The sequence below is a fragment of the Etheostoma spectabile genome, chromosome 20, assembly GCF_008692095.1.
Source record: "Etheostoma spectabile isolate EspeVRDwgs_2016 chromosome 20, UIUC_Espe_1.0, whole genome shotgun sequence".
Lineage (NCBI taxonomy): Eukaryota > Metazoa > Chordata > Actinopteri > Perciformes > Percidae > Etheostoma > Etheostoma spectabile.
The window spans coordinates 24,918,788-24,941,752 of record NC_045752.1 but is presented as its reverse complement, the minus strand read 5'-3'; the positions used below and the strand labels follow the sequence as shown (position 1 = coordinate 24,941,752).

The 22,965-nt window shown below is 38.6% G+C and overlaps 1 protein-coding gene across 4 annotated transcripts in view; it reads right to left on the bottom strand.

Annotated features, from left to right (window-relative positions):
• The window catches only part of nrxn3a (neurexin 3a), a 269,643-nt gene that overhangs the window by 7,823 nt on the left and 238,855 nt on the right, over positions 1-22,965 (bottom strand). For 2 of the 4 annotated variants that reach the window (XR_004327078.1, XM_032501200.1), the window contains exons 22-23: positions 19,532-19,839; positions 8,318-8,408 (exon numbers count right to left, since the gene is read on the bottom strand). Coding sequence is in view for 2 of the 4 variants with exons in the window: in XM_032501200.1 (XP_032357091.1) it covers positions 8,318-8,408; positions 19,532-19,839 (399 nt within the window). In the remaining 2 variants the exon portion in view is untranslated. The remainder of the gene's footprint in view (positions 1-8,317; positions 8,409-19,531; positions 19,840-22,965) is intronic. The other 2 variants (XR_004327079.1, XM_032501201.1) reach the window with 1 other exon arrangement.

Sequence of the window (22,965 nt, the reverse complement as noted above, 5' to 3'; positions counted from 1 at the left end):
CGTTACTTCAATACCAGTTCATAAATGATACATTTTTCAATACCAATTATAAAAAAGTAATAATTATAACATTATTGCACTGATCTTTTTATTTTTCAGCTCCTACTATGGGAGCCTGATCTCTGTACGTAATGTTGAGTTTATCCTGCCTGCCTCTAAGATGTGCAATGTTAAGAATCCTGAGATGAGATGAGATGAGATTAGGTATTGAAATAGTGTATTGAATGACAACACGATTTTTGATAATCATTATGTTAGTGGAAATTCGGTCTGTGCATAACAAATATTGAATTCAGTAGCCCGCCCTAGTCATGGCCATGACATGACTGGGTAATTAACATAAAGAAGTCTTTATCAATGTCCATGACTTTTGTCATAACAGGCCTAATTATCAAACTTAAATAAATCATTAGGTTGATGTGTTTCAATATAATTTACATTTCACTACACTTACACTAAGTGCTTGGGCTTTACATTGGATGATGAGGCCGTTATAATTGTGTCATTAATATTTTTTCTTGAACTCATTCAAACAATTTGGAAAATTTGACAATTTTACAATGTTCTCGTGTCTCATAAATAATTCCCCTGACTTGTAAAATTAAACGATTTGGACATTACGATGGGTGATCATAACTATATACATTCAGGTACATGTGGTGTGCCGCAAGGGTCAATATTAGGTCCTAAATTATTTATTTTATTCATATATTGATAAATGTAAAGTATCTAGTATTATTTTAATGTGACCAAATGGCCAGATAGAAGTTTGGACAGAAGGCTCCATATTGTACTAATGTATTCATTTAGAGATCCTAGCCAGAGATATTTGTACTTAGCCTGTAGGAGACACATTGTAGTAGCCAAAAATGCTGAAAAACTGAAAACTTGCGGCCTGTGGAGATATCCAGAAGCATTTGAGCCCGCTTAAAATGTGGGGCAAGCTAGTGGTGTGACACAGGCAGTCATTGGTAAAACATTTGCAGCTCTTGAGAAAATTTGGCTGAGCTAGAAGGTCTAAAGGAAATTTACAAGTCCATAGTTTAAATGCAGTCAAAACTCTCCAGTCTGGTAACCTGAATTTATGAAGTTGAGAGTCAAGGGCTTCCAAGCGGCGGAGAGGGAGAGACAAGATAATCCATCTGCCAGCAGGAGCGAGGTGGATAGGCTTTGGGAAATATTGAAAGATAAATCGATCCGGCGCAATAATGTCCATTTGTGGGCATTCCCGAGAGTAAAGAAGGAGGAGGAAAATTGAGGGACAATGTGAGCTCAAGTGCGTACACAGAACCGCCGGCCAGCAGCACCAGGCAGGAGACAGACCCAGGACCATACTGGTGAAAGTCTTGAGATCCTCCGACAGAGAACTGGTAGGCTGACTGCATAATGCCAGAAACAAGGGAAAGCTGACCTGAACATAATAACGGTTGCCAAATGCTACTTCCAGTCTTCTCTGGAGCCACACAGATGAAGCTTGACAAGTTCAAGGAGTGTAAGAAATAGCTGAGATTTAGAATCCTGTATCCTGCCAAACTTAAAATAGACGCCAAGGATGGAGCCTCAAAAGGCGATGGCATTCATATAAAAACATGAAGTGATTTGTCGGCAGGGAGTTGAGTTATGATGACGGGCAGCGTCATGTCTGCGTGGATTTTCTCTTGTGTTCTGTTCAAATATTTCTAGGAGCTGACTGGTGCTGATATAGAACATTGGCTTGGACAAATTTTCTTTTGCAGGATTCTGGACGTACACTTTCTTTTTTTTGCATCAGTACATGAGACGGAGAGTGTGGAGCAAAACGGATTACGGACTCAAAAGACAAACTTTACCTTGAGTTGGACTACGCATTACTGTTCAGGTTTAGAGTTCAGAGTTTTCAGAGTATTTGGGATTTAGTTGTATTTAGTCATCACCATTATGCATTTGTTATGTGCTCAGAAAATGGCTGTGATATTTTAATATGCAGTTGTGTTGTCTAACTTAAACTCTATGTTTTTTCTCCCCCTTGGATGTTAATCAGCTGGGGAATCCCATCAAGAGAAGGCAGGTTATGTCCAGTCTTAAGAAAATCAAAATTGATGTGACATTTTTCCAATAAACCTATATGTCGATTGTGGAAATTAGGAAATTGGGCGTCTCCGGAGTCTTTACCTTTCTTATGAACCAAAGTTATCAAGCCTGCATAAATGTTGGTGGCAGTATGCCCTTCTCCAGTGCCTCTAACAGAAGTGGAGCCGGGTCAGTTGCAAAACTTTAAGAATTCTGCTCTGAAGGAACACTTTCCTTCATCAGCAGAGGTAGAAAATGTCCCATAGAGATCAGTGTTAAATTCTTTAAACATCTGGTTGATAGCAACAGTTGCTGTAAAACAGCTCCAGAATTGGATCTAACTGCAGAAACCGTGGAAGCTGATTCCCTGAGTTTTATGTATCAAGCGAATCATTTTCCTGCTTTGTCCCTTGATTGAAAATAATTTTGTCTTGCCCTGAATAAATTGAATTTATTCTTGTAAAATAGAACATTATTTTATTCGTATTTCAATTGAGTGAGGTTTCTCAGGCCATGCTGCAAACATTCTTGGCTTAATCTCTGTTTCAGCATGTTTAATTTTACTTTCTAGTTTTAGCACTATTCCTCTTACAAAATGAAGCATGTTATATAGTGCACTCCCTGCCATTCAATATGTTCTGGCTGCTGTGGAAGACAGGAGTTAAGGCACCACCTATAAGAGCAACTTCTCTCACATTGAGGTAGCAGGTCTATGCACACCCACGTATGATTAGATATTACCATATTATAGCAGAGGGAGCCAGTGATTTTGAAATTCAAGTCAAAAGAATTCCCTTTTACAGCCCTAACAGCCTTCTAATCAGGTTCATTTCCGTGGCCCAAGCGAGGTATCTTATATCAAGGTATCTTACTCCCTCCCCAGTTAAAAGACCTAGTTAAAGTTAATTTGGATTCATTATCGAATAAATCTCTTGCGATGTTAACAGACGGATGACACTCAATCTCTCAATAGTAGGGAAGGTAAATGGTTTGTGTTCCCAAGTTGAATTACGCAATGTGAGGGTTCACCTCATCCAGTTCAAGATAATGCATTTGTTGATTTGGACTCCCACCAGATTGTTTAGACTTGGTTTAAAAGACACACCAAATAGTTTGAAATGTAAGACAGAGGACGGCCAATTACTTCATGTCTTATGGTCCTGTAATAAAGTCTGTGATAACCTATGTTGGATTGCAGGGACCCAGGTTCCATTCAGATTATTTGGTTTAGGGAATGGATCGATCCATTTAGGAAAAGATAAGGAAATAAGAAGTTGGGTCAAAACTAGTCTAATTCCAGATTGGATGTCTACACTAGGATTAAGGAAGGTACTTATGGTGTTTTCATTCATGCATATGTTAATTTGGTTTATAGTGTGTGTATTTGTTATTATGCTTTTGCATGGTCTTGAATGTTATTGTTAATGCATCATTTTTTCTTGTAAATTTCTTTGTGTGGGTGGTGATGACTGGAGGGGACGGGCTGGGACAGGGGTGGGTGGGTTGGTGGCTATGTTCATGTTTTAAATTGTATTTTGGGATTTTTTTGGCCCCGGTAAAATAAGGAAAATAAAAATGTTAATCATAAAAAGTACCAAGTATTGTGAAATGTGTTGGTTTTGCTGATGACGCCAATATCTTTTGTTCTGGGGAGAACCTACAGCAGGTGCCGGAGGTTGTCTCAGAAGAATTGGGGCCGCTGAAATTGTGGTTTGACTCAAACAAATTATCACTAAATCTGATTGGAACTCAATTTATAAGGTTTGGGAAAAGGAAAACACATTTGAATACAAAGGTTGCTGTGATGATTAAAAATAATACGTTTGAAAGAGTTTATATGAATTTTTATGGGAGTGAAACTAGACCACAATTTATGCTGGAATGGCTAGATATCTAAACTATTGTATGGAGGTGTGGGAAGACATCTACAGAAGCATCATACATATAACATGCACACTTCTTAATGTGCGTCATCACGAGCACACTAACGCATTATTCTTAAAGTGGTATGCTCTGAAATGTACGGATCTAGTTGATTTTAAAACTACTCCTAAAAGCATGTAGCATTATGGAAGAGTAACTTAATCAATTTATTGGCAAATGCTTTTTGTTTTTTGAAGAGGTTTTCTGTTACAGGGTTGTATTGTTGTTTATTATAAAATAAAAGATTGAAAATATTTTCTAATTAAAAATGTAAAGGTTTGGACTTTACAAAAGGGGTCAGACTTGAAAAACATTTAGCTTCTTCCTACTCCATTCCTGGTGGAAGACTATTTATTTATTTAGCTTATCCTTGCTTTCTCCTTTTTATAGTGAAATACTTGTGTTTTGTATTTTAAGTTTTGCTTATTATTTTGTGTGTTGCAGCTAGTGCTCATTAGAAAAGATTTGGCAACATTGGTGTTACTTTAATATAGCATCTTTTAAAGAACAAAGTCACAAAGTGCAAGTAAAAACACCTCTCTCTACCATTGCCATTCTTCACACTATGTTATCTTACAGGGAAGATTGGTGAGCCAATTTACCAATAGATAGACTTTTTCCAGCTAGGAGGTAGTGTAGGGCCCTTCTGCATCATATCCACGGTGGTGATAACAACTGATAACACCCATTCAATTAGATGATAACATTCGAAATGGGTGGTTTTCTCCACCAAATGTTGCAATGATTTCTACCATTTCTAACACTCAATAAAATATAACAAGTTTATTAGACTTGAATAAAAAACATAACTGAATTCAAATATTTGAAATTTTCTCAAAATTATATGGGCCCATGTTTATCAGGCTGGAGTCACGAAACTGTGAGCATTGAGCTGAAAACTTCAAAGATGTCAAATAATGTTGATTTGTGGTCAGCCTACAGTTTATAGCCTAGCAGCATCCTGCTTTATGATATACCTATTTGGTAGTGTGCCATTTTTTTTTTTTTTTGTATTTCTTTATGATCACATCTGTGCTATGAGGCAAATAGTTAGTTGTGCCAATTAAAATGTGACTATCAACTGGACAATGAGACACTGATGTCATGCAGACAAGTGAAACTTTCTGAAAAATAATTGTTGTTTACGAGTCCTGCGTCTCGAGTTTGAGTCGAGTCTGAAGTCTTTTGAGGATGAGTCTCTATGAAACTCTAGTCCCCATCTCTGATACATTGCAACAAAAACATGAACCTGGGATCTGACTTTTAGGTGTGAAAAGGCATTAAATGGTTTATGATGGACATTCAGGCGTCTGATCTCAATCAGGCAACAATAACCCCGCTCAGTCAGCGACAGTGGTACGCCTTTGCATGCTACACACAGCTGTTTCTCTTTTGCATGTCCGCTAGCACGGAACAGATGATATTAACATGTGTTTTGATATATAATAGTGCACCTCTTGGAACAGCTGTTTGAAATAAACAGCGCTCTGCCCTGTGTATTGACATCCTGTTATTAGTTTAGGCCTTTGACATAATGGGGGAGGGTATTGCATCCAACATGACATTGACAGTGACACTACTCAGGTTAATCTGTAAAGATGTACTACTTTACAGATTATGGGAATATTTTGTATTACTAATCATTGTCCATGGGGTGTTTTTGTACCAGTATCATATTGTATGTATCAGAATGTCTCGTCTCCACGAAAAAATATAGAACCTGTTTACTTGGTCATCAGATATCAAACTATTCAAGAACCATTGCCATCTTATGAAATTAATTGAAAGGAGAACACAACAGATTTACAACAGAGAACAGAATCACTTCTCCAAACTGACCAGACAGACAACAGCCACAGGCAAAAGAAAGACGGTGAGGGGTAAGATAGCCCGCAAAAATGGTTTCCAACTTAAACACAATTGCAGAAAAAGCAACAAAGTTGGTCTAAATATGGGGGCATGGAGTCAAGGCTTAATCAAAAAGCATGCAAGTAATTAATGATCAAAGTTCGCCCTGCTGAAAGTGAAACTTTATTTTATTCAATTTTCAATCAGCTCTGTGTCACCCCACACACTCTAATGAACTCTAAATGGCAATGAAACAAAGCCGATTGAAAAGAGAAACAATAAAGTAGAAAACACTAGAATTTGTGGCAAAACAGTTTTATGCCATCTACACCAAAATAGCTTAAAATGCATTGCAAATGCATTTAGTCATTGAGCAAATACATCATTAGGTGGAAGTTGGCAGGGGAAGGAAAGGGACTGGAAGACTGACTAAAAAATTTGAAGGGTACAAGACTTTTCAAATAGTGCCAACAGTTATGTAACTTGGTAAGAAAATATCTTTTCTTGCCTTTTGATTTGCTTTGAAAACCGAGAGAGGGATCTTTTCATTAAAAGCTGCATGGTACAAAGCCACATGGAACCCTGAATATATGTGGAAACAAATATCACCCACTAAAGCGTCATGCCACAAAGGATGAGGCCAAAATACAACAGCGTGTTTTTTTGTTGGTTGGCGAATAGACGAGAATGATGTCTCGATAACAAAACTTAGAAAAGACAAAACAAAACAGGAAATAGCATTGACTCCGGAAATAATACAACAAAGGAAATTTCAAATAAAAAGCATGCCGCTGTCAACGTCAAAGTGATGTTAGGGTTAGAATGGTGTGAATTTCTGTGTAAACACATGATTGGATGACTGGGGCCCTGTCTTTGTCTTTCTTCATAAATCCCCATAAAGCTCAGGCTGCACATCACATCTTTAAACCCATTTAGACCACAAACTTTCACATACTCTGAAAAAATTTGGGAATGACCTTTAAAAGGGAGAACCTACTGGTCGTCAGCAGAACAGCCCTAAAATCGTTGTGAATTTCCGGATGTTACCAGTAGGCATTAGACTACAATTATTTCACAATCTGATGTTTATGCTTGACATAAAGCAAAATATTTCTTTTCTTTTGAAATGTCATGGAGTAAAATTTAGCAGCATAGTTCAGCATAGTTTTAGGCGCAATTCTTCTTAAGCTAAAAGCCTGGTAGTATGGTGAATAGGGCCTTAATAGAAAATACAATGGTTTCCTGACAATATAAGAAAATTGGTCAATTAGAGTTATTCACTGCTTTATTTTTAACTTTTATACTATATATATAATAATATGTCCTAGTGTTTTATAACATCTGTAAGTGACGAATGGAGAGTGTGAAATTTACTGTAGCAGGAAGGTTTGTCTTTTTAGCCAACATGAAATAGATCAACAAAATACTGAAGCTGACATGTCATTTACACAAGCAGCACTTTGAAGGTGTTCTGTTTGCTGTCTGGGTAGATATCATAAAGTTATGTCTTATGTTAAGTTATTTCTGAGAGTATTTGAATAAGCATTGTATTTAAAAGGTGTAGATGTAGATGTATTGTTGTGAACGGGCTACGTGCTAATCCTTTAGAAAAGGAGATCTGCCATTCCCTTCAGAAAGGTGTGTGACAGTTTGATTATTTAGTAAAGAAGTGACAACATGGCTGTATCCTACTAAATGAATGTTGCTAAAATATGGAAATTCCCAAATCCTTTCAAACTGATTCTCTAAGTTATCACAAGGCTTGAACATTTTTGAATTTTTAATATTTAGATACAAAAAAGACAGAATAACATACATCTAAAAGTAAAAGTATGACCCAAAAAAAGAAAAGAAAAACTTGTACACAGAAATTCAATGAAATCTGTCTATTACATGTACCAAAGTAAGAGAATATGGAAAAAACTAAAACAAAACATCACTGTTATCTAGACAACACTGAGTTTTAGCTGAAAAAAATTCAAAATAAAGACTGTCAAAATGAATTGTTACAAAATGGAAATTGGTAGAGCAGTGAATGGCAGGAGCAGTGGACTCAAACACAATGTGATACATTTTGCAGCATCAATGCAGAAAACATGGTTCACCATTATACAAATTTTGCACATTTGTGATGACATGTACTAACCTTTATTATTCCTCTCAGAAAACAGAATTTGTATGAATATTGGTAACCATGTTAACTACTTTGGTAGACCCCATGTGCAAGTGTAGCTCATTATATTAATGGTTTCTGGGTAACTGAATGGAACTGTCTTTTCTGGTTTCTTTTTTCATTTTGAATTCTCAATTTGCATTCAATAATCCTACTTTCATTGTAACTGGGTGATGTGTAGGTAAGCTGTGCTTACTATTACTACATTGGCTGTTTTATAAAGTTACACTTTGTTTGACCATGGGGGTGTGATGCTTTGAGGATACCTTGATCCTCTGGTGCAGATGAGACAAAGCACAAAAAAGCAAGCAAATGCAAACTAACCTAGCCCACCTGCATGGATAGTTTCACACTCCTCCAGGTCTTCGTCATCACTCGAACACTCTGCAGATGACACAATGTCATCTGCCGCATGCTTCATGGGCAGAACGATGGTCATCAGAGGTCACAGCCACAGCAAAGATACCCAAAATACAAAGAGCCACCAGCGAGAAACAAGGAAGACACACAAAGACAAGTAGAAATACACTAAATGAGTTAGAAGGTGAGCATGAAAGTTTTTTTGACCTTGGAAACAGTAGTTTGACAAAAATACCCTAACTCAAAGTTCACTTTTTTCAGAGCTTCAACTGCATCTCACAGTCTCCCTCATTTTATGTGAGTTGGCTCAGTTGTCATATAGAAGGCTCAGTTGCTGTCATGTGACCTAAGTATCGATCAAATGACAACAAGTGATCACGTAATCCCTGTCTCTGTTTAGAGATGGTCTGATGTCAACGTCCTACTTGATCTTTCTCCTGTTGTCCGCTGACATCTGGTCCATGATCTCTGACCTCTTCCCGGTGTATGCTGTGAGTAGTTTTAAACCTACTGGTGAGGGCTTCTGATTGCTTTTCCCATGTAGTTAAGAGTAGTGCAAAGTAATTGTCTCATTTCATTCTTGAAATGGTGTGTGCTGGGTTTTCTTGGGACCATTTGAATTTATGGATATAAAACTTGCTAAGCATTAAGAATAAAAACATCACTTTAGTCCATATAATTTAACGTATATATTCTGTAAATTAAACCTAGTTCCATTCATTGTATTGACTTCATGCTTTAAAAAGCCTATACAATGCTATATTCCTGTGCAAGTATTGGAATACTATCTTTTTACTTTACCAATTGTGATACCAATAAAAAACTGTCTTTTAGTAAGTGTTGACTGTGACTTGAAGACTCTGGATGGATGTTCTCCTCAGTAAGGGGGTTCCAGCCTTATATAGCATTGTCCAATCCTGATCTAAAATTGGGATTCTTACCATTCCCTCTCTGCACCCATTGGCCTGGTGTGCCCTTTGGCCCTGATGCACTTCCCATTCTGACAAGATGTTGTGTTATGTGTGGGACAGTCTTTATCCCTTTATCCCTGATCTTTTATGTTGTAAGTGGTGGTTAGAGTTCCTACAGTACTGAGCTAATGGCTTGATTGAGTGGGTTTCCTTCACACTATGGTCTTTAGCAAATGCTCCTATCAGTAACTCACACAGACACAGGTGTCTGAGAAAGACCATGGTTGAAAGCTTGAGGAAAAGCTAGTAATTGGACCTTGAGTTACGATTTTTTTGTTGAGGAAAAGCTAGTAATTGGACCTTGAGTTATGATTTTTTTGTCAACAAACCTGATAAGTAAAACATAATGCATGACAAACAAACCTTGAACAATTGCAATTCTACCAAAGCATACATTTTCTAAAGCAACCAAGTTGTTTGCCACTGGATAGCTTTTAAAGTGAAACAGCAGTTTGCATTGGAAATTAACAACTCCAGTACAGCTGTGAGAACAGTCAGTAAACGTACTGTGATTAGACTGATATCTGGAAGTATGTGTCCCTATCACTCCTGAACCAATCTCACAGTCACTCAAGATACGTAAAATCAACAGTTATAAGAACAGACATATTGTATAATAAAATAAACAAATTGGAAGATTTTGGGAATCTGATTACCATGCCACTGTAAAGCCTGGGCACCAGTCCAAATCTTCCTTTTCACTTAATGTGGTACAGTTAAAAGGGAGACACCATCATTGGATATTAAAGAGCAGGTTCCCTTTTTCAAGTGAGTCTTTTAAACAATAGTCAATGCCCATACGTACATTGAAACAGATTTTGCTTGCTGTATCCTCCTGTTCACACTGGCCATTAAAAGGGTAACTAACGTTTTTTTCAACCTGGACACTATGCTATGTGCCTCACCTAAACGCACTTGGTCGGGACTATTGGGGTCACTTGGTTGCTCATAGGTTAAGGAAAAGCTTGTGGGTGGGCTTACAGTTCTGTGACCCGCGGAAACTAGGGTGACCACCTGCTAATAGACCCAAGGGGGGACAAGGGGTATGTTTCTGAGAGACAATGTGGGACACTGCCTGGCGCAGTGGTTCCCCCACCCCACGGGCAGACTCACTGATACTGGTTTACCCATTTCTAGCACATACCACCTTACATGGTATATTAATAATGCCCTATTCCCCTAAACATGTCTAATTGCTGATGTAAGCTCATGAATAGGCCAACCAATGTGTATTTTTTTCTAAATAAAGATTCATAATATTTTGAACATTCAAGGAATTGACAAATGCACTTCCACTTACAATTTACTTTAGCTATTTAATTTGAATTATTTTTCATTACAATTAATTCACTTTAAATAAATTACGACCCAAAATGTCTTTGTATTGTTTTCAGTCAGTCACTGAGAATATTAATCTCAGCCTGTCAGTGGAAAAACAAGCACTTTTTCGAAGGTAAATACAAGTTATAAAATTGCCCCAATAACTTACATTGTAGCTTGTTTTGCCGCTGCCGACTGGAGCGATCTCGCTTTATACTGGACCAATGTCAAAGATGGTTGTTCCCATCAGTCTCTTAGACACAAAACATAGTAAAATAGGGTACAGGTTGAAAAAAAAAAAAACTTAGTTACCCTTTAACACGGGTATCTACAGTCCCCATCCTGCCAATATATAAAGTTATTACTTTATGACCTTTCAGCCGCGCAAATTACCATAATCAAATAAGGTGAAAATCTTCCAAACTTACACACTGTCAGTCCCAAATTTCTTCTTAGTGTTTCCCTGGACAATGTTTCTATGCTGAGCTGCGGCAAAAGGACAGTATCACAAAGTGGGAATTTATTCCTAAAAAGACCATAACTTTGGAAGATAATCACTTGGTTTTATTAACTTGACTGATGACGCCTTATGATAGCTCAAAAGAAATTGAAATGTTGTACACAGAACCAAGACTGTGGATATTATCACCCCATCTCTTTCACTGAAACCAATTCAAGAATGTATTTCGCAATGGCCAGTATGAACAAGAGGAATTATTACAACAAAGCAAAAATGGTTTTGTTGAATACATTTTTCTTTAATACTTTAGTAACATGGATGACAGGATCTCTATGGTGGAATTCCTATGTCCACCCTAACCCTGAACTCTGATCTGGAGACTTGTCCAGGCTGACAGCAAGATAAACATTGGACACATGCCATTGGTGTGGGAAACCCAGGTTTGGGTTTGATTCCCACAGTTGCTTCAGAGGCGTGCATCCTCTGACATTCAGTACATAGTAATTGTAAGTTGCGTTGGCTAAAAGTGTCAGCCAAATGACATAATAATAATAGTAATAATAAATAATAATCATTTATTTTCTGTTTTAATTCTGTACACACAGATACTTTTTCTCATATATTATAATAGATTAGATAAGATAGACTTTATTGATCCCAAATTGGGAAGTTTCAGCGCTACAGCTGCAAAATATGTAAGCTATATGAACAGACATATGAATGTCTTGATGTGATACTATTCAATGGTTGGATTTTTCAGTATTTTTATTGTTGTTATGCTGAATATTAATGGTAATGATATATATATTCTACTTGCAGCTAAATGTCTATAGAATTCAATTATGGGAAATTAGTGAGATCACAACAAGGATGTTTAGTTTAGATTAAATTTAGAGGTCAGTAAGTGTGACGGAAGGCATCAGGAAACTCTGGACACAGCCCCTCCTGGACTGAAGACAGCTGAACCCCCTTCATCCGTCTTGTCATAGTTTAGCTTCTCTCTTCTCATCTTTTTCTTCTGTAACCCTTCTTCCGTAATGCAAGCCATTGGCTCATGTGCGCCAGACTTAAACGGATCCACTAAAATCATACAAAGCGCTGAAGTAGCTTGCAAAGATTTTGAGAAACTTGTTCATGTACAACAATGACATCCTGCTGTAACCTCTTCCGACTGGCCAAAAGTTGGAGCTGAAGAGCAAGTTCTGCCCAGCCAAGCCCAAGGGATATAACCCACTAAGGAAAGAGCGCCAAGAGTCTTCATCTATCCATCCATCCACCCGTGTGTCTGTGGTGCTGGGTGGGTGTGAGAAAGGGGACAAGCTGAAATAAATGATCGGAGTAAGGTAATCCCGATCCCGAAGTAAAAAAATGTCAATATCGGCTCTGATTTGATACTTGCAATTGGGATGGGGACATTCCTATATGGGACAAATTCTGTATGTTGCCAATAAATGTAAATGTGCTGTATTTATGTAGCGCTTTTCCAGTCTTAACAACTACTCAAAGCGCTTTTACATCTACAGGAAACATTCACCATTCACACACATTCATACACTGTGGCTGGGGCTGCTGTACAAGGTGCCACCTGCTCATCAGATAAACATTCACACACATTCACACTCCGATGCGCAGCACCAGGGGCAACTCGGGGTTCAGTGTCTTGCCCAAGGACACTTCGACAATGACTGCAGGGGCGGGGATCCAATCACCAACCTTCCGATTGATAGGCAACCGCTCTACCACTGAGCCACAGCCGCCCAGCCAGTAGTGTCGAAGAATCCAGTACAGAAAAGTGAGGTGTGGTCAAAGAAAGATTGAGGGGAAGAACAAACTCCCTGGACACTGTGCTGACTTTTTACGTGACCCAACAAACAAATAGCTTTGCATTCTTGTCTAACAACATGAGCACTGTGAATTGCCATGACATCAAGGAAATCAAGGAAATCCTCATCACATCTGATGTCACTGCCCTTTTAAATGGCTGTACCAACTGTCTCTCATGCACTATTGACACTGATGTTGTGGTGATCCTAATTGGCAAGATCCAACACATGGTGATGGAACTTGCCAAGATGTGCCAAGAAGTGAACATCTGGGTTGCTTTCAGTACAAACGAGCACTTACCCTAACCCTTATCCCCAAATCAATGTTATCTACAAAGCCCTGGGTAGAGCGAAATCACTAGCATCCACAGTTTCACATATAACCTCTAAACCTAAAAAAAAATGAAACTATGAAAATTGACTCTGAACTACTGAGAAGAATACATTTGATATATAGTTTTAACAAAGTAAAGAGAAACATTTTTCCACCAGGAACTTAGTTTGTGTTGTTATTGATGATCACATAGTTGTTAACGTAAAGGTTTCAGTTTTTTCTTTGGTCTTTAAACTTTTTAGGTGGTGTGTGAGCCCCTAGCTCTAGTTCTTTGTTGCCATCTGCAGGGTGTATCAAACTACTGACTCTAATGAGCCTAAATCATCAAATTTTAAGCTAGTAAGAACAGAGCATAAAGGAATGTCATATGCTGAGGCTGTTAAAAGAATGGAGAGACCAGTTTGTTGCCATGGTGTATATATAATAACATATATATAATATAGGAAAATCTGAGAAGATTAATATTGTGCTGGACACTCCCAGATGATTCCAGACACTGGAGAAAAGCTGGACACTACGCTGAGAAAGGGATTTGCACCAACTCAGACAACATGGTCTGTATTACATGGTCTAGGTTACAGAGTGGGCCGATGATGGAATCCCTTTAGGTGGGCAGTGTGTGTTGTTTGATGTGAAACTATTACAATCATAGACTGTAAGAGGTTACAATCCAGTAGGGGACACTGTAATGGCCAAATAAAGCTGTGTGAACCAGTCTTTATTTCCTGAGCCACTTGATGGTGCTCTCTATTCAACAAACTGTTGTGAATACACTGAATTGCAATGTGTTAGTCCTTTCGCTTGAAACCAAGAGTGCCATCTAGTGGGATCAGAAAATAAAGACACTGGTTCACGAATCACTATTTCCATTCTACCCTTTCAAGGCTGTGGGATTGAGAACTGCAGGTAGAACAACTAGAAAGGTCGCAGGTAAGCCTTTTTTGATTTTTCTGCAAAGGAGTCAATGTTGAATGACCAATTAGTTTCCTCCATGCAGGGGTTTGAGGCGACCCATTAGTGGTCTATGAGCACTGTCCTCTAGCCATGCAATCACTGTACTGAGACAGTCATCCTCACTTCTTTGCTGTTCTTGCAAAGTGAGGATGAAGATCTGGACCCATCTGATTTGTTAAAGGAAAGAAACAAAGCCTGGTTCCTTTGATAGAGTCCTATGAAGTTAATCCAATTTGACTGTTTTTAGACAGCTCAGAACCAGATGTACATTACATGTAAGGAAAGCCATATCTGAGAACTTTCTGGACTCATATTCCAACCCTGCACATTTTTGCAAGGCTATAAATTCTTTCTATTGTAAAATGTACAATCAAAGCCACTCAACCTATCTATCACCACATTTATTGGCTCTGAGATTGAGTCTGTTTCTCAATACAAATATATAGATATTGTACTTAATGATTCTGTCTCTTTTATGCCTCACATTCAGCAATTGGTTTAAAAACTAAATCTGAAATTTGGTTTTTATTTTAAAAAAAGTCTTGTTTTCCTTTGAGGCCAAAAGGAGACTTGTTGACTTGTTGTCTTTCATGTCTGTGCTGGACTATGGTGATTATTTACATGCATGCATCCACACAAAGTCTACATGCATTGGATACTGTTTACCATGGAGCACTGAGGTTTGTTTTAAAAGTTTTTAAAACCCTTAATCACCGTTATGCTTGTTCGGATAGTTGTCACTGTCCACCCGTAGACTTAATCATTGGCATATTTTTGTGTGCTTCCATTGTATTTTCCTTATTCCTGTTATCGACCTAAAGTCCACACTGAATTGGGTAAAGGGATAAGTATGCTGCGCCCTATGCGTGGAAAAATTTACAAAATTGCCTGAACCTTTGTGAGTCCACGTCATTTTTTAACTGACATGGAGGCTGGCACATCTGGCTGTAAATCTTTTTTACTGATTGATCCTGTTTGATCTCTGATGTAGATAACTTCTGACAAACATTGATGAATATTTCATCATTTGTGAATTGATACACAGTAGGTTTAATGTCTGCAACTCTATTAAATGTGCTGCTTGGCCAAGACACTCTTGTAAAAGAGATTCTTAATCTCAATGAGTCTTTTCCTGCTTAGATAAAGGTTAAATAAATGAAAATAAACTTTGGAGTTTAGTTCAAAATGGCAGCGACTCGGGTTTGGCGACCTTGCACAGATGTTGTATTGGTATAGTATAGTAGTACAGCATTCTAATTTACTTTTTTAATTTTGAATTCAGATACTTTTATTGTCTTTTTATCTGGAAAGAAATTCACCTTGAATTTAGACTCACACCAAATTCACGGTGATTGGTTGAATTTGAGTGAATTGTTGCAATCATTGTGAAATCCTGGAGAGACTGACTATGTCTATGTATATCTTATAGGCTCAGATGATGGCTGTGATATTTTAATACAAATTTATGTCATCTAACCATGAGCTGTGGAACCCCAGCAAGAAGAGCAAGTTAGGTCCAGTCTTAAAATAAACAAACGTGATGTGGTAATGTGCAAGAGACACATCCAGTATGTTGACTGTGTCCAAAAAATTGTGTTGAGGATGGGTTAGATATGTGTTTTATAGTATGAGGTCTGGCAGAAGTAGGTGGTTGTTACACTGATTTGCAAACTTTAATTTAAGCATAATTCCGGAAGAATTATTATAATTCTGGCTGACTTACTGTACAAGAGCAAAAACTAATTCTGGCTATATATGGATATACAGTATCTATAGGCATACATATATATTTATATATACTGTATATGCACCTAATGTAGATAATCTGACATTTTTTATAGATTTGGAAAATAAATTACAAGCTGTAGGGATCTACAATATTGTTCTAGGGGGGATTTTAACTTGATAGTGAATCCAGTTCTGGACTACATTGGGGTAGCAGCATGCAGGGCCTCTCACCTTACAGAGGGTTTGTACGACTCTAGGCTTGGTGAATTTTTGGAGAATTTTAAACCCAGCTGAAGAGAAACTATACATTGTTGTAATTGGTACACAATACATATTCTAGGATAGATTTATTTTTGTCTAAATCACTGTCTCTCTTTGCAATGTGGATCCCATTCTACATCCCTCTGATATGTCATAGAAAATATCATAATTTCTGACCCTACGTGGGTGTGCCTAGACCTGGCCAGGCCTAAAAAATAATGAACGGCTTAGGTCCAAGCTAAATTATTACTATTATCAATTGGTCCTCTGTGTTGTCTTCAGGGGTGGCATGAGTCCTTAAAGGCCATTGCATTATGCAATGTCATTTGTAAGAGGAATAGTGATAAACCACTGTTAGAATTAGTGAGTGAAATCTAAAAGGCTGAAACAGAGATTAAGCAATGAATGCCACAGGATGGCCTTAGAAACCTGACTTAATTAAAACCTATTCAATAATATTCTATCTTAGAAGGTTGAATTTAGTTTATTCAGGGCAAGACAAAATTATTGGGAGACAAAGCAGGGAAATTACTCATTAAATACAGTATATACAACAGAGGGAATTGGTATTTCTGTAGTTTGATCCAATTCTGGAGATGTATTTACAGAAACTGCAGATATTAATAAAATTTTTAAACAATGTTACACTGATCACCTCCACTGATAAAGAAATGTGTTCCTTCATGGAGCCATTAAGACTTCCCAAATTGACAGAACAGCAAAGAAAACTCCTTGATGCAGATTTAACTATAGAATAAATAAAGAGGTAATGGAGGACCAGGTAAGGCCAGGTAATTTCAGAATGTTTTGATCTTGGAAGCAGAACAAGACAAGGCTCACCTTTTTCTCCTTTGTTGTTTTGTTTAGTAATAGACTATTTGGCAGCAGCAATAAGGGGGGAGGCTAATTTTCCAGGTGTTATGGTATTTGGGGTGATTCACAAACTTATGTTTTATGTGGATGATATATTACTTTTTGTGTCCTAACCTATCAGATGAATAAACTCGGGACAATTGACCCAAAATGTTCAGGTTATAAGGTAAATTAGTAAGGTAGGTAAATTAGACAGAAGTGTCACCTTTAACAGCTCAGTGCCCGGTAACAGTCTTCCAATCAGGTCCATTTTGGTTGCCCAAGCAAGGTGTTGTATATCTTATTGCCTCCCCAGTTAAAAGACCTAGTTAAAGTAAACACAGGCTCTGCCCTCCAGAGTGGGTGGAGCCAGGTGAATGAATGTTGCAACATTACACCAACCCAACCACACTGATCCTGGCCGAATAAAGGCTAGTCGCTGCAGACCACCTACTTCTGAAAATCCACTCTGCCACAACGGAGATGTAAGGGGACTCTACTCCCCCAGTTGGTAAAAAACTGAACTGGTAGAGCCACGGCCTAACCTTGCAGGGATTAAAGTAAAAGCAAAAGACACGCTGCACACCACATCCCTTTTCACTAGTACTGTGTCGTTCAAGCAAGCACAGACCCTGAAAAAGAAGCTTGACACAGTTTCCCTTCGGGGATCAATAAAGTATTTCTGATTCTGATTCTGATTCTGACATGTCCAAGAAATGGAATTGTATAAATAGACAGGGCATAGACCACGACACTGCCGTACAAGTCCTCAACGCTCACCCCACTAAACAAAGCCGCCAACACTGCCACGGCATTTGTGGAGAGTGCACCGTCTAAAGTGGGAGGGCGTCTTCAAGCCTGCGTGTAGGCTGTAGCGATGCACTCACAAAGTGTAAGGCACTTTTTGGACAAGGCTCTACCAACCACACTATTCACAAACCACACAAACAGCCATTGAGTGTGTCTGATTGGGGCCATGCATCAAGCATAACGTTCCAAGGTATGAGCTCGGCAAAGCAGATGCAATTTTGCCTACATGAGCACTGCGTGGGCTGGACAACAAAAAGCATCTAACTGATTAATTCTCAACTTGAATGAACTCATCAAGTTCTTGGAAACGCAGGAGGGATTAGCCGCACTGCGGTCACCGCGGAGCAACAAGCAACTAGGGTGCACCGACATGGCTGTCAGTACACACAACCTCTTAGCCAAATGACAATGCCTTGAGAGAGGAGAAGGCTCCACCTACCACATCGTCCCAAAAGCATAAGAGCAGCCTTTCCACATAAGTTGCCAATGCACAAGCTTGGCAAAGCAGATGCAATTTGTATTTGCAGAATAGCCCAGTATGTCCATCCATTCTGTTAATAGACAGTTGTTTTGCCACTCGCCGTAAAACTGTGTTTGGGTATGAGTAGGCAGCTGCGGAGCGGTAGCTAAACAGCTGTGATATCCTATCTTGAAATGCTGTTGTCTTCTTCATCTGCAAATGAAGCCACTGACTCAATGCCGATTACCACAGGCAGCGTCGGGGTGTGCTCGGCTGGAGCGGCAGTCTTGATGTCGGTCTTGGACTACAGGCCGCTCACATCGCACACGACAGATAAAAAAAGCATATAGACACAACACCAGATCTTTACAAGGTCAGCGAGATGGTTTGTTCAGCAATGCTATGGCAGAAGCAACAAAACTTCTGCCAAAGCAAGTTGTTCTACACATCACAGTTCTGTATCAGCAGCCAGATGGCAGCAGTGTGAAGTGTGGCTATAGAGGGTGATCGGTGTCATTGCCAATGGTGGGGCAAGGCGAGTATTACCCATAGAGTCCAGTAGAGCGCGGAGCCTGTGAGATAGAACTGTAGAAAGGGGTGTTTTGTCCAGTATACTGACAAAGGTGGCTGACCATTTACAAAACTCAATAATTTAGTTTAATTTAAGTTTTATCTTCCTTGGGAAGGCTCCATGCAAAGTTGATCTAGACGCTGTTTGCATGCAACGAATCAACTTCAAGGAGGCCAGTTTAAAATTCCCACTGCCATATTAGATTCTCTGTAGCACTAATAAGAATGAACTCAAACCACCCATTTTACATGCGTTTTACAGGTTATTGAAAATGTACTGAATTGAGTAAACTAGTATTAGTAAAGTATGTACATTGCTAGGATAATGCCTGACATCACATGCCTGATGTTCCTCTCCTATTGCTATCTTTGCTATTGGGCTTAGCGCCACCCAGGATGGTTGTAATTTGTTTAAAGAAATACAAACAAGACAGAGTTAGATAGGAGAATAGATAGATGTAGCCAGACCATACTCCAGTGCTGACACAGAGCTGTGGAGATAGGTCTGGCAATGTGGGACTATGTCTTTATCAGCCTTTTGGGTTGCAATAATTATTGATGCAATTTTTTCTTTAATGTTTCAAGTATGTTTTATGTTCCCTATATGTATAGTTATTATAGAAGTATATCCATACCTGTACAGTTGAGGAGGATCTGTGTTTCCGTGTGGTAGTGGTAGACATCATGGTTGTAGTTTCAATAAAGGTAGTGGACATTTCTGGAGACATGGCTGTGGTCCTGGCTGAGCCTGCCACACTGGGAACATCACCTACCAACCTCACGCTTCCATTAATCTTGATGTTGGGGTTGCTCTCAGCAGCCATGTTCAACACTTTGAGGCCATTGTAATAAAGGCCAGACAGTTGACCCTGAAAGGGCCTGCCGTAATCACTACCACCAATTCCGACTGTTGCTTGAGTGTTGAAAATTGTTAGCTGCCGTCCTAGAGGAGACATCAAGATGTAAGATATTTTCAACAGAGAAAAGTACATTTCAATATACGTTTTTTGCTGCACTGTTCATTTACATCAAGCCTAAGGGCTTTATTTTTGTGGCAGATGAACGACCAGCGCAAGCCGTATTTCAACAGTTTGGTATTTTCCTAAAGATTTGACCCCACATTATCTACATCTGATTCCATGCAACCACAACCATTTGACTTTCACATTTGTTGATTGACATTACTGTGACAGCTTGGCTTAGCTCTTTTAGAGCTATGACATAAGTAATTTGTGACTGGGTGAGTGCGTCTTTTTTAATCACCACACCAAGCTTTTTTGCACATTGCGCTGTTGAACATACATGAACCAAAATAGCGGGTAAGATTTAAAATGCCCATCTTTGCGCTGGTTGTTGCACTTGCACGCTTAAAATAGGACCCTCAGTCTATAGCCATGCTTCATGAAGAAATGAAAACATTCCATAATAATGACATTCATTGCTATAATTCATTCACATGTGTCATATATAAAATTATTTTACTATTTATTGGCTTATTTATTTACAGTTATTTAGTTTAGTAGTTAGAAATGGGAAGCATTATTTTGGTCTTCAAAAGAAAGTTGGTATGAATATCTTATGACTAGCATTATTGTGGTGTCTCCAAGGATGAAATAAATATTTTGGAGTACTTAAATCAAATACAGTATTGTTTTAAAAACTCAATCACATAATAAATGTAGGCCTTGAAGATATAATACGTAATTTTCTGCTGCTAAGGGTCTCTCAATCAAAACCGTAGATTTAAACTAGGGCTGCACGATTTGGAGAAAAAGTCATATTGGGATTTACAATACTGCGATTGTGACTGGGATATATAGTACAGTAATGTGTATTTCTCAGTTTGAACGTATAAAGTTAAACGAGTATAAGCAGAAATATAAGAAAGAATACTTTCTTTGAATAATAAAAAATAATCTTTGCTCCACCGTACAAATGAAATCAATAGAATAATTGATAGCAATGATACATAATCTTACAAAAAATATTACATTTTGTATGCCCTAATACTTCTGACACTCACGTGCCCGTACACGACACACACGCTCTACTACGAAACAGAGACTATGACAAAAGATATCTTTTGTGGATGTTGTTACGAAGGTAGAGCTTAATACATGAGGTAGCGAAATTCAGAGGGCAGATTCAACAAAGATTCAACACAGAACCATAAATCAGGCTATAGTGGGAGCGAAAAAGGCAGGTGCTGAGTTAGAATGGTGTCAATGTTTGAGTGGTGCAACAAGAGAGGGAATGAGGGGTGAGCGCGAGTGAAAAGAAATAGCAAAGACGATGTCAAGTGAGTTAACAGTGAACAAAACAACAAGCTTCTTAAGAATCCGTAGCTTCATCTGTTGTCAATACTGTTGGTCAAGTGAAATGTCTTACAATGTGGAGACTGCAGAGCACACTAGAGTGTCACGGACACAATGTAAATGTGCTGTATTTATATAGCGCTTTTCCAGTCTTAACAACTGCTCAAAGCGCTTTTACATCTACAGGGAACATTCACCATTCACACACATTCATACACTGTGGCAGGGGCTGCCGTACGAGGTGCCACCTGCTCATCAGGTAAACACTCACACACACTCACACTCCGATGCGCAGCACCGGGGGCAACTCGGGGTTCAGTGTCTTGCCCAAGGACACTTCGACAATGACTGCAGGGGCGGGGATCGAACCACCAACCTTCCGATTGGCAGGCAACCGCTCTACCACTGAGCCACAGCCGCCCCTACACAACACACCTTTGTTTAGTTAAGTCAAGGTTATGCACTCGCACAAGAGTGACATTGGAATTGTGATAACATTAATCCTGCAGCCCTAGTTTAAACAGACTTTAAACACTTCCTGAAGTTGCGTGGGAGTGGTTTCCTTCATTGTTAACCACCATTGCAGATTAAAATGCAGCTTTTCACAGACAAGTTAAAGGTCCCATGACATGGTGCTCTTTGGATGCTTTTATATAGGCCTTACTGGTCCCCTATTACTGTATCTGAATCCTCTTCTATATAGACCTTAGTGGTCCCTAATACTGTATCTGAAGTCTCTTTTATATAGACCTTAGTGGTCCCTAATATTGTATCTGAAGTGTCTTTTATATTGGCCTTAGTGGTCCCCTATTACTGTATGAAGTTCTTTAAATAGGCCTACTTGTCCCCTAATACTGTATCTGAAGTCTCTTTTATATAGGCCTTATGGTCCCCTATTACTGTATCTGAGTATCCTTTATATATTGTCTAGTGGTCCCCTATAACTGTATCTGAAATTCTTTTAAATAGACCTTACGTGTCCCTCACTGTATCTGAGTCTCTTTTTTATAGACCTAGTGGTCCCTAATAATGTATCTGAAGTATTTTTTATATAGGCTAGTGGTCCCCTAATACATCGTATAGTCTCTTTTATATAGACCTTACTGGTCCCCTATTACTGTATCTGAATCCTCTTCTATATAGACCTAGTGGTCCCTAATACTGTATCTGAAGTCTCTTTTATAGACACTTAGTGGTCCCCTAATATTGTATCTGAAGTGTCTTTTATATTGGCCTTAGTGGTCCCCTATTACTGTATCTGAAGTCTCTTTTAAATAGGCCTTACTTGTCCCCTAATACTGTATCTGAAGTCCTCCTTTTATATAGGCCTTACTGGTCCCCTATACTGTATCTAAGTCTCTTTTTAATGCCTTAGTGGTCCCCTATACTGTATCTGAATCTCTTTTAAATGACCTTACGGCCCCTATTACTGTATCTGAAGTCTCTTTTATATAGACCTTAGTGGTCCCTAATAATGTATCTGAAGTATTTTTATATGGCCTTAGTGGTCCCCTAATACTGTCTGAAGTCTCTTTTATTAGACCTTACTGTCCCCTATTACTGTATCTGAATCCTCTTTATATAGACCTTAGTGGTCCCTATACTGTATCTGAAGTCTCTTTATATAGACCTTAGTGTCCCCTAATATTGTATCTGAAGTGTCTTTTATATTGGCCTTAGTGGTCCCCTTTTACTTTATCTGAAGTCTCTTTTAAATAGGCCTTACTTGTCCCCTAATACTGTATCTGAAGTCT